The sequence below is a fragment of the Artibeus jamaicensis genome, unplaced genomic scaffold, assembly GCF_021234435.1.
Source record: "Artibeus jamaicensis isolate MK-2021 breed Jamaican fruit bat unplaced genomic scaffold, CSHL_Jam_final contig_444, whole genome shotgun sequence".
Lineage (NCBI taxonomy): Eukaryota > Metazoa > Chordata > Mammalia > Chiroptera > Phyllostomidae > Artibeus > Artibeus jamaicensis.
In genome coordinates, this window is record NW_026521831.1 from 11,128,593 (window position 1) to 11,141,607 (window position 13,015).

General features: G+C 38.6%; 1 protein-coding gene across 13 annotated transcripts in view; it reads left to right on the plus strand.

Moving 5' to 3' along the window:
- EML5 (EMAP like 5) overlaps positions 1 to 13,015 on the plus strand; it is a 122,747-nt gene that overhangs the window by 11,500 nt on the left and 98,232 nt on the right. For 11 of the 13 annotated variants that reach the window (XR_008391778.1, XM_037130187.2, XM_053665966.1 and 8 more), the window contains exons 3-4: positions 8,953 to 9,051; positions 10,765 to 10,833. The exons of 1 other annotated variant lie outside the window; for it this stretch is intronic. Coding sequence is in view for 11 of the 12 variants with exons in the window: in XM_037130187.2 (XP_036986082.2) it covers positions 8,953 to 9,051; positions 10,765 to 10,833 (168 nt within the window). In the remaining variant the exon portion in view is untranslated. The remainder of the gene's footprint in view (positions 1 to 8,952; positions 9,052 to 10,764; positions 10,834 to 13,015) is intronic. One more of the 13 variants, XM_053665963.1, reaches the window with a different exon arrangement.

Here is a 13,015-nt window from a genome sequence, read left to right on the forward strand (position 1 = left end):
GGGAAGAATGAGGCAGTTCCTATATGAACTATTTTCATACAAAATCAAAGTTCAAAACAAAGGATATCATTATTATTCCACTAACTTTACTACTAATCAACTCAAATTATTATTTAATTTTAGTCTGATTTCTTAAAAATTAGACAAGGCAAGGGCTTTTTTTTTGGTGCTTTAATGGACTTTGTTATACCTAAGACATATTTAAGAAGTTGGGTTTTGCAGATGTGGTTAATGTATAGATTTAAAGGTTCGATGTTAAAATTAGACTTTAAAAATTATTTTCACTTAGGAAAAATTTCAGTTATCTGCATTTCAGTTCATAAAATTTAATTTCACAGACCTAGATTTAACAGGAACAGATTACATTGTGTTCTCTTCCCTTGAAAATGATAGCCATAGATGTTTTATTCATAACTCTGAGGAGTAGCTCCTTTGGGTAGCAGAGAGACATACGACTTTCTGATAAGAGTCTGGTAAGGGATCTGTAAAGACTTAACCGGAACCTCTCATTTGGGGAAAAATGTGCTTCTGGGTTTAATATTGCAGGTAGCAGTGATTAGCAATTACAGAAGCTCAGTTGGTGCGCATTTTGCTGTTATTTTTCAAATCCCTTAATGTCCTCATATCAGAATTTTGTTTTCTTTTTTAAAAGGAAGAGAATCGTGTTCTACCTACTTTACAGGAGATTTTATTTTATGAAACAGAACTACTGAGTTGTTTTTAAAAATCATGTAGGAAAGGTGTTACGAAGTCCAAGATGTTTTAACTGTATATACTTTAAATATAGATGCTTTCTTCTTAATTTTAAAATTGTGTTTTCTACATGTAATATACTGTATTGCTGAGGAATTTCTCTTACGTGTTCATGGAGAAATTATGCTCATATCTTTTCTTAGTTGAAAGCCTTTAATTTCACTTATTTTAAGCAACTTATAAGACAGATCTTGGGTACATATATTTTATTGTCACAGATCTTCATGAGAACATGTTACTTAAAAAGGTAAACTTACAAAAAACATAATAGCTAAAAGTTATTGAGCACATACTAATATAAGGCGTTGTGCTGAGCCCATATGATCTCATTTAACCCTCACAACCCTGTGAAATAGACAATGTTATCTCTGTTTTACAGATAAAGAAACTGAGACTTAGAGAGGCTAAATAACTTGCCCCAGGTTACACAGCCAGTAAATGGAGCCATTGTGCCCTCCCCCCTCAGTCACACTCTGAAGCTCAGGTTTTAACAGCAATGTGCAACTGCCCCCCAAACGTGGAATGTAGGGCATCATTATTTATATTTTGAAAGCAATTTGTCCATCTTAAACACAGTGAAAGCTTGTAAGGAACACTGCCAGTTGAAGATTAAGTTAAGAGTACCTTTGAAACTATGTTAATGAAAAAATGCTTTAGTTTAAAATATTTTTTAGAACCTATCTGTTCACTAATATCTATAAACTATGAAATACCAACTAGGGAGTACTGTATAGTTTTTGCATTTTCTGTTGTAATTGAAACTCTGAATGACCAACTAAGATTCATGCAATGAATGAGTTTCCCTGCTGGTAGTAATGCTGGGTGTTCTTTTCCTCAGGGTTCTTCTGAGTGGATTGAATATCCATGTTAAAACTGGAAGGAGGTCTGCCTCAATGAGAATAATTAGGCCCTAAAAAGGCTATTTATGTAAATCCACATAAAACAGGGACTAAAAGTTTATAGTAAATGGGGGACGAATATGAGGAAGGGGAATCAGACTGGTACTTTATCTTGAAAATATAACCATAATTTAAAATGATAAAAGGATATCTCCCATATTTAACAAAATCTGAGTTATAATTACAACTTTGATAATTCATGGAATGGACCAAGAATAAAGTATTAATATTTTTAACCTAATTTGTCAACTGTATGCTGGTACAAAATAAAATGCTTTAGTTTACCATTTACTTTTGGCATGTGATTATGAATGGGGTCATTTTTTAATACATATTTTATTAATTATGCCATTACAGTTTTATTTCCCCCCTTCATTCCCCTCCACCCTGCACACCCCCTCCCCCACCATTTCCCCCCCTTTAGTTTATGACCACATGTCTCAAGTTCTTTAGATTCTATATTTCCCATACTATTCTTGCCCTCCCCCCTATCTATTTTCTACCTACCATCTATGCTACTTATTTTCTGTGCCTTCTCCCCCCTTCTCCTGCTCCCACTCCCCTGTTGCGAACCCTCCATGTGATCTTCATTTCTATGGTTTTGCTCCTGATCTAGCTGTCCTCTTAGTTTGCTTTTGTTTTAGGTGTGGTTCTAATAACTGTGAGTTTGCTGTCCTTTCACTGTTCATCTTTTTTATCTTCTTTTTATTAGGTAAGTCCTTTTAACATTTCATATAATAAGGGCTTGATGATGATGAACTTCTTGAATTTGATCTTATCTGAGAAGCACCTTATCTGTCCTTCCATTCTAAATGAAAGTTTTGCTGGATAGATCAATCTTGGATGTAGGTCTTAGGATTTCATGACTTGGAATACTTCTTTCCAGCCCCTTCTTGCCTGTAAAGTCTCTTTTGAGAAATCCGCTGACAGTCTGATGGGAAGTCCTTTGTAGGTGACTGTCCCTTTATCTCTCGCTGCTTCTAGGATTCTCTCCTTCATTTTAATCTTGGCTAATGTAATTATGATGTGCCTTGGTGTGTTCCTTCTTGGGTCCAACTTCTTTGGGACTCTCTGAGCTTCCTGGATTTCCTGGAAGTCTATTTCCTTTGCCAGAATGGGGAAGTTCTCCTTTATTATTGTTCAAATAAGGTTTCCACTCGTGGCTGTTCCTCTTCCCCTTCTAGTACCCCTATAATTCAGATGTTGGAACATTTAAAGATGTCCTGAAGTTTCCTAAGCCTCTCCTCATTTTTTTGAATTCTTGTTTCTTCATCCTTTTCTTTTTGGTAATTTTTTCCTTCTTTCTGGTCTGCTCCTTTGATTTGAGTCCCAGTTTCCTTTCCATTACTATTGGTTTCCTGTGCATTTCCATTCATTTCAATTAGTTTAGCCTTCATATGTTCCTCTAATTTGTGACTAAAATCAACCAGTTCTGTGAGCATCCTGATCACCAGTGTTTTGAACTGTGCATCTGAAAGTTTGACTATTTCTTCATCACTTAGATTTATTGGCTCTGGGGCTCTGAGTTGTTCTTGAGCCATGTTTTGATCTGTTTGTGCCTGTTACTATGAGGAGAGGTGCCTTAGATGTTCACCAGGGTGGGGCCACCCAGGTCGCTGGTTCGTGATGCTGTATGTGGGGGTGGGGTCAGAGAGGGACAATGGCGGTTCCCTCTGTGGCTTTCAGTGCCTCCACCGCCTTGCACCCTCAGTGGGTCCAATGCCTTGCACCCTCACTGGGTCCGCCAGCTTCTCCACACCTGGGATCCACCCACGGCTGCTGGCGCACCTGGGTGGCGCACCTGGGTCTCGCGCCTGGGTCAGTCTGGTGGATCTTTCCTGCCCAACCCTGCTCTGCTGCTGGCTCTGCCCCTCTTATCGGTTTAGCTGAAAGGTTTGTTGTTGTCAGACTCCCGTGAAGTTCAATTTTCTGTGGTTTGGCTGTGTGTTTTTTTTTAAATATTTTATTTATTTATCTTCAGAGGGGCAGGGAAGGAGAGAGGGAGAGAAACATCAATGTATGGTTGCCTTTCGTGCATCCCCTGCTGGAAACTGGCCTGCAGGGAACTGGTCTGCAACCCAGGCATGTGCCCTGATTGGGAATCGATGGCTGTGTTTTTGTTGTTAAAACTTTGTTGTTTTTAAACTTAGTTCTGTGAGAAGGCCCAATGCTTCCACCTATGCGTCCATCTTGGTGAAAGTGAATGGGTTCATTTTTACAAAAATATTAGAAGAGTTCACTCATTTTTTCCAAGGGCCTTTCTGTAATCTCTTGATATCTAGACATATCTCAGTTGCCTATAGCATTATTTTTTAAGGTTTTTTTTTACTGCTCTTCTAGATCCCAACTTCTAATGGCTTAAGGGCTTGGTGATGATGAACCCCTTGAATTTGGTCTTATCTGAGAAGCACTTTATCTGTCCTTCCATTCTAAATGAAAGTTTTGCTGGGTAGAGCAATCTTGGTTGTAGTTCTTTGGTTTTCATGACTTGGAATACCTCTGCCCAGCCCCTTCTTGCCTGTAAGGTCTCTTTTGAGAAATCAGCTGACAGTCTGATGGGAACTCCTTTGTAGGTGACTGTCCCCTTAGCTCTTGCTGCTTCTAGGATTCTCTCCTTCATTTTAATCTTGGCTAATGTAATTATGATGTGCCTTGGTGTGTTCCTTCTTGGGTCCAACTTCTTTGGGACTCTCTGAGCTTCCTGGATTTCTCGGAAGTCTATTTCCTTTACCATCTTGGGGAAATTCTCCTTTATTATTTGTTCAAATAATTTTTCAACTGGTGGTTGTGCCTTTCCCCCTTCTGGTACCCCTATAATTCGGATGTTGGAACGTTTAAAGATGTCCTGGAGGTTCCTAAGCTTCTCCTCATTTTTCTGAATTCTCATTTCTTCATTCCTTTCTGTTTGGTCATTTTTTTCTTCCGTCTGTGAATCCCAATTTTCTTTCCATTACTATTGATATCTTTTGTATCAGCATTCATTTCAATTAATTTAGCTTCCATATGTTTCTCTAATTTGTGACTAAAATCCACCAGTTCTGTAAGGATCTTTATAACCAGTGTTTTGAACTGTGCATCTGAAAGACTGGCTATTTCTTCATCACTTAGGTCTATCGGTTCTGGGGCTCTGAGTTGTCCTAGAGCCATTTTTAGTCTATTCGCGCTGTTAAGTGAGCGGAGCGAAGCCTTAGTTGTTTACCAGGACCGGGCGACCCAGGTCGCTGGTTTGTGACGCTGTGTGTGGGGGCGGGGTCAGAGAGGGAGCAATGGCGTTCCTCTCCGCTAGCCCAGCGCAACCAGTCACTCAAACGCCTCGGGCTTGCTTATCCGATCCTAATTTTGCGAGCCTGCTGCACCGGGAGGGTTTCCCTTCTCACTGGTTTCTCCGCACGTAAATGCGCCCGCCCCCCCCCCCCCCGCTCCTGATCCCCTCGGTGCCCCGGTTTTCTCTGGCCGCCGCCGTCGCGGGTTTCGGGTGTTTTATTTGATTGGTTTGCTCCCTCTAATGGCTTTCTGTATGATTTGACCAATATTTACTTCATCAAGTTCTGCATCTTTTGCAAAATTAGTGATTTTTTTACTTTGTAACATTATAACAATTAGTTCTTTTTTTTTTAAGATTTTTATTTATTTATTTTTAGAAAGTGGGGAAGTGAGGGAGAAAGAGAAGGAGAGAAACATCAATGTGTGGTTGCTTCTCATGTTCCCCCCTCCAGGCAGTGCCGCCTGCAACCCAGCATGTGCCCTCCCTGCAATCAGACCTGAGACCCCTTGGTTTGCAGGCTGTCACTCAATCCACTGAGCCCCAGCAGCCAAGGCTAACAGTTAGTTCTTATAAGAAACACTGAGATCATAAGGGTCCTCAAACTAGAATCTTTTTGAGGCTTAATTGTCCATTATTTGAAAATGTTTCACAGTTACAGAAACTAATGGGGTGTATCTAGTTGTGGCCAATGGAATATTTTTCTTATTTGATTATTTAGTATGCCAGAACTTTTTACTAAATACTTCCAATTCAGTTAGTAGACACAGCCAAGATTTTGTTTGGGAATAGGATCAGGGAGGAATTTGGGGAGCTGGATAGAGGCCTTTTTTTTAAAAAAATTCAGTATCCTTTTTCCTTCTCTCCCTGTACTTCTTAGTTATCTTTGAAGGAGCCTTTCCTTCTGTCCGCTTCTTAAGTGCCAGCATGCTGTAGGAGTCTGTGAGCCGTCTTTTCACTGCACTTACTCTCTCTAGGTGGTTATCTGGATGCACGACTTTAACTCCCACAGCAGTTACAGTGGCCCCAGCTTCTCCCTCAACTCTTCAGATGTCATGTAGAGATACCATACATTGCACATTTAAAATGGAATTCTCTCTTTATCCCAACTCTTTATCATGGCTACATCTATATCTCTCTTTATCATGGCTACAGAGGAAGTGCTCCCTCTTCTGTTTAGTTACTACCTGTACAGAGCTAGATGCTTTGAGGCTCTGTTGAGACACAGGGAGTTTTAAACCTTTTGGCCAGTTATGGTTTGTTGTGTGTGAATGATGAGCTGAGCCAGAGAGAAGAGGCATTGGTGGAAAGGACAGAGCTCCTCTATTGCTCACTTTATCGTTGTCTTGTGAGATTTTCATCTCTACACAGTTTGCTGTAGCAGGAGGTAGAGAGCTTTGTTTTAGTTAGGTATTTGCTGGTACCCTTTAGTTCCCAAATATTAAGGACCTCAGGAGACACAGGTTGTCTCCTCTTGTTCCCTTGAGCTTTGTATGAGTGTGATTTGCTGGAGAACCATAATAAACTATTTATTGTCTTTTTATGTGAGCCATTCATTCTGCCCATTTGGGTGTTTAAATAGTAACTAGACTTTGCAGAAACTGTTTCTAACTGGGTGTTAGATGACATTTCTCTTCGGACAGGGAGATTATGGTCATGGTAAACTGATGATGGCGATGATAGCAAACACTTTTGTAATAGCTGTAGTCCAGCCACTCTTCTAACTTCTTAATATACAGGGCGGGGCAAAAGTAGGTTTGCGGTTGTTCCTATGAAAAGGATACGATGATTAATAAATAATAATACAGAAACAAACTCTGTTTTGTGTACTCATAACTATAAACCTACTTTTGCCCCATCCTGTATGTATGTTAATTTTCATATTAACCCTACAAGGTACTTGTATTATCCCAACTTAACAGGTAGGGGAATTAAGGTGCAGAGAGGCTGAATAATTGGCCAAAGTCATCCGGTTATTGAGCGGTGGGGCTGGTGTTCAGATCCTGGCAGTCAGGTGCAGGATCTGTGCTCTACCAGAGATTGGTGCACTTTCTGTGACAGGTCGGATGGTAAGTAGTGTGAGCTTTGTGGGCCATGTGGCCTCAGTGACAGCTACTGAGCTCGGCGCTGTAGTGTGAAAGCAGTCATAGGCAGCCTGTGAAAGTGTGTGGCGAGTTCCAGTTTGGCCGAGAGTTAAGAGTTTGCCACCCCTGCTTTGAAACCAGTGCTTTTTCAAGGTATGTGTTGTGGGTTGGTCCTTGCAATTTCTCCTTTAACCTTTCAGTTACTTGTAAGTGTTTGTATTATTAATTTCCAAGTATTTGGAGAATTTTCTGCACAAGTTTGTATTAGTCTGATTTTTGTTTTCATCAGAAACTAATATTAAGTGAGGATAATAAAAGTACCTCATAGGGTAATAACTTCATGTTATTCTGATTTCTGTTTTTGAAAATACAGAAAATACTTTTTATTTTCATTCTTTAAAATCCGTCTAGGCTTATTTTGTAGTTCAGAGTTTTGTGATCTTAAGAATCACGTGCACTTGGAAAGGGTATGGAAAAATACATATTCTTCTGTTTCCTTTCTCTCCTTTTGTTTACGGTACTGTTGTTGTCATTCATTTTCTACATATTTTGTAAATCCAATAATGTGTTATTTTTTCCTAGAAGACTTCGTTTTAAAAGCAAACTATTAAAAAAAACAAACTGTTTACTGCTTGGATGCTCTTCATTCATGAGTAAGTTAATTCACTTCCTGTTAGGAATGTCTGAAAACACTTGTGTCCTGTATTTTGTACGATTTTCTAGTTTTTTATGCCAGGGGGCAATAGTTCAGACCCTGATACTCATTCACAGCCGGGAGTTCGTTCCTCCTGTGTCCAAGCCCCTCTCTGGTTTTCCATCGCACTGTCTCCTCTTCTCACCTCTTTCTTTTCCACCCTCCTATTTAACTCTCCCACTGAGTTTTTAATTCCATTTCTTTTTTCATGTTTGGAAATTACTTTTGCTTCTTCAAATCTGCTTGACTTCTTGTAGTCTCCTGTTTGCTTATATGAAGATATTTTGAAGTCCTACACTTATTTTCGTAAAATGTGATGATTCCAATGTGTGATGTTTTGCAGGACTGATTTGCTGTCTGGCATGACTTTTGATTCTCACTAGGTCCCTTGTTTCCTGTGGTTCCTGAGCAGGGGTGTTTATTTTTTATTTTATTTTTGTTGATTGCTACCTTTAGGAATTCTTTGAGGACGGAAATTTTAGTCCTCTGCATAGGATTGGCCTGTGCACCATTGTGGAGGATGCTCGAAGATTCCGCAGTCCTTAGGACCACTCTGAATGGAAGTGTTTCCACTTGAGGGATTCACGATCAATGTGGATTTAGGCCTTAGAGCCACAAGAAAGCTGCTTGTGGCTACAGATTTTCGGGGTCGATTTTCTCCCCTTCATGCATTGCCACCCCTCTTTTAGAAAGGGTGGTCTCTCGTTTTCCCTTCTCTGAGGAGTTCACTGCTTTAGTCAGAGATGTACAACTCATATCCCTACCTCGGGCATGTTCTAAACTTTATCTCCTACTCCTGTTCAGCCTGCAGAGCAAAATCAGGCTTTACCAGGGTTTAGCCAATACCTTTAGAATAAGGTGGATATAGAAGCTGTCTTTCTGTTCAAAATTCCCACAGGAAACCACTTTGTTTTTGTTCAGATTTCTTAATTTTTGACAGCGCAGCAGTGCATTTAAAAATGTTTTTATGTTTTATCTAATATTTTCAGTTTTGACAGGAGAGCTGTTTAGGGCATTTGTCAGTCTTACTGTTAGACATGGAAGCTGTTCTTCTGTTTCTTACTGTGATTACACATTTGTGCAAATATTAGCAAGATGAAATATGAGATATATTGAGCCTTTATGAGGTCTATAAAATATGCCTGTGTAAGTTCTGATGTTTCTAATGCCCACGAGTAGAATTTGTTTGCCATTTATAATTGGTTCCTTGTTTATTTGTTTTCCTTTTTATTCCTTCTGGACTTCTTGGACATAAATCAGCGCTTGGTTTCAGTTGGACTTGATTCAAAAAATGCAGTTTGTATTTGGGATTGGAAAAGGGGGAAAATGTTGTCTATGGCTCCTGGTCACACGGATAGAGTGAGTATTCCCCTGCGGGGCTTCTAATGGGCACAGGATGGGAAAGGGCCAGAGGGTGTGGGGGGGGGGGTTTCTCCTTCTGTGATCTGTTACTGACAAATGGTTCATGTGTAATTAACCATGTAAAGTACAGTTGTAATTGGAATACATATGTATTGTGGATTCAGTAGGGATAGTGTTGTTAGTATAAAACTTATTTCAATTACTTCAGCAAAAGCGATGAATTTTATGTAATTGAAACCTCAATTTAAAAATTGAATGGTTCATGCCTAGGGTCTGTTCGGTTTGGTTTACCACCAGTTTGTTACATATGTATCGTAGTTAAGGTAAAAAAGATATTTTGTGTGTGAATTTAAAATTATCTATTAGGATTCATATTTTTAGGAACCCAACATTTTTACTTTTGAAACTTTTAAATACATTGCAATTTGTTTAAAATTACTGTAAAGAAAATGTTGTAGTCAGCTTTTAAATGAGATATTATACTACTTTTATAAACATACGTCAGAACTTTGTCTTAAACTCTTAGAAATGTCTGAGCTTTCCGTGTGTGGTGAAGCTCAACCAGCACAGGAGGTGGAGGCCTTGAGTCTGCAGGGAGCGAGTCTGTGGGAGTCGCATGAAAACGTTTCTGTGGGTTTGTGTCGTGGTTTCTCACAGGTCCTCAGAGAGGCCTGTTACAGACACACATGATTTAGAAAATTAAAGTGTTAAGTGTATATATTTTATTAAACAGTTGTGTATTTTGCTGAGAACAAATCATTTCCCACATTAGTCCTTTGGATTTAGTAAATGGGCTGATTATTATGAAAACGATGCTGCCTTTCCATGGGAACTTTTAAAAGTATTTTTGTAGTTAGTACTTCAAAGTCGTATCAGTGTGTCTTTCATATACTGTATTGTGGTGAGTTGTGGAACACTGTCGGGCGGAACTTCCTTCCCAGAGCAGAGCGTCACTTTGTCCGTCACTTTGTCCGTATCCAGAGGAAGTGAGCCTGTGCCTGCCCGTGTGGCAGGTGCCAGAGAAGGGTGGCCAAGACCACCAGGGAGCAGAATTCTTTTCTGCTGTGAAATCACCTTTCAAATATTTTTCTCTTGGTTATTATTAAAGTACATGTTTCTAATGAATATGTTGTCTCAGCTCTCTTTTTCTTCTTCACTTTTGTAACAAAAATGGTTTGTGTGTATATAGAATTTATGGAATCTTAGCAAAGAACAAAACCTGGGGATCTCCAAAATTTAAGTATAAGTTAATTTTGCGTGACCTGTAAAGAATAAAGAAAGCTAAAATATACAGAATTTTTGCTGTGAAATGTTTGTATTCTTTATGTAAGTCTCTATTTGTAGCTGTATGTGGTAAGTGCACGTTCCATTCAGACTTCTCTGTTGTGGAAATTGTGCAGGTTCCTTCCTTGTGCCCTCATTGTGTTGAACCGGTCTTGTTATTTATGGCCTTTAAAAAAATTAAAAATAGAGTCGTTTATTGTTATTTTTACTAGTAGCTTCATAAGTTCATAGAAACTAAGAAACAGTTTTTGTTTCTGTTCATTTATGTATTCTTCATAAGATTTTGAAGCATAGGATTCTGATTATTATTTGTTGAGGAATATTACTTTATGATAGGTGGGGTTTGGGAGTTATTTGATCTTTCAGACAGCATTCTTAAATGATTCAAAAATAAGTGTTTTAACCATGAATCTGATTTGTTCACAGATATTTGATATTTCTTGGGATTTGTACCAGCCAAATAGACTTGTCAGCTGTGGTGTAAAGCATATCAAGGTACTAGAAGGTTCTTATTTTATAATAGTCATCTGTATTTATTCTCTGCCACTGAGTACATATCACACTATTTACAATTTAGGGTAGGTTTAGGGCTTTGACAGTACTTATTTTTAAATGTCAACATTTAAAATTTTTTAATGTTCAATCTAATAAACACTTATTGTGTAGTTACTGTGTGTGTTAGGAACTGTGTGAGGGAAATAGGTATGAATAGAAGATTAATAAACAGCTAGTAAAACAGCTAGTAGGTGGCAAAGCCAGTGACTGGGTGAGTCACTTAACCTCTTTGATCTTTCTTTCACATCTTCAAACTGGCCGCTGTTGCCACCATTGCCACCTCGTAGAGCTGATGACGTGTGTCGTAGTGCCTAGCACGTGGTCAGCTCCCTGAAAGGGTCATCTTTTCTTCTCTACACGTTTGCTCTCTTACTTGATCTCAGCCTTTGATGGACACTGTGCACTGTGCATGTGAAAGCCCGTACGGTTGGTGGTAGTCACTCTGTCTGTCATTACTTTTGAATTCCTGATGCAAATTGGACGTGCTTGCCTGTTTCCTAGTATCTGATGTTGTCACTCTAACAGTTCCTATAACTGTGAATTCCTAGTACATAAGGTTTTGCGTGCACATTCTTCTGATACTCCCGCTTCCATCCACATTTTCTCCAGAGTATATTTAGCTACAGTTGCAATTCTGGTTTTCATATTCTGGTACTAATTTGATAATGGATACTATTAAATTTTAATTTTTTTAGTAAATATTTAATAGCAAAAGCCTCTGTGCTAGGCTTAAAGTATGTAGTATAAGCATTGCGAAGGTAGAAGTTTTCATCTTGTTTGTCTTTGATGAACAAGATGATGTTTGACACAGTACTTGATATATATTAAAATCTTTTTTGTAAAGACTTTTTAAATTTATTTTTAGAGAGAAGGGAAGGGAGGGTGAAAGAGGGAAAGAAACACTGATGAGTGAGAGATACATTGATCAGTTGCCTCTCGCGGGCCCCCCAACTCAGGACCTGGTCTGCAACCCATGCCTTGTGCCCTGACTGGGAATTGAACTGGTGACCTTTCAGTTTGCAGGCCGACACTCAGTGGACTGAGCCACACCAGCCAGGGCTGATTCATACTAAATTCTTAACAAATTGTTGGCAAGTCGATAAGTAAAGAGACCTTACTGCTCTTTTATATTGTCAATAAAGATGAAATTTCCACTTTCGCATTTTTAGAAAACTTCTCAATTGAACTAAACAAACTGTATTTTTTTTTACTCTGAGTATCTTTCTTTACATTTGGTGGAGGTAATGAATGGCATGGTAGCTATCTTTTCAGGCAGAAGATGGTTTAGAATGGCTCTCGCCAGTACAGTAGCAACCAACCACATGTCACTATTTGAATTCAATTCATTAAAGTTAGATAAAATGTAATATTCATTTCTTTGGTCACACTGGCAGTACGTTCACGAGCCACCTGTACGAAGTGGTTTCCATGTACACATGCACACACTTTGGTCGTCATAGAAAGTTGTACTGGGCAGCACTGATCTGGACTCTAGAGCAGTGGTTCGTAACTCTTGACAAACGGTAGAATTATTTGGGTACCTGGGCGTCTTCACTCTCCAGAAATTCGGTCTCACTTTATCTTAGTTGAGGACCAGTTATACTACGTTTTATAATTTCCCCCAGGATATTCTGTTGTGCAGCTAGAATTGAGAATCGCTAATCTCAAAGAAAGTAATAGATTGAAATTGGAACTTGCTGAAAGAGAACCAGCTACCCTTGTGCACAAGATTATGGAACTTTTAAATTTAAAAATCATGACATTTCTTTGATTAAAACATTCATTAGTTATTTGAGTGGATCAGCATCATAATTTTTAGTTCTTTAAAACTTCATGTTTTAAATTAAGATCTTTTGGTCTTAAAATAAGATCTTGAAGATCAGGTAAGATTTTTAAGTATATAATATCAACAAATTATATTAAATAGTAATTTATTTAATATAAAGTTGAGTTTATTCTCAGGCCCTAATTTCTTTATGCAGAGCTATTTAATATGTATATTAAGTACTTAATATATCTATTCTTGCCTTGCCCTGTTTTTGGTTTTTTATTTCTCTTTGCAAACTTTTACAGTGTACCTGAATCCAGATAAAAGAACAAAAACTCTGGTCACAAAGATTTA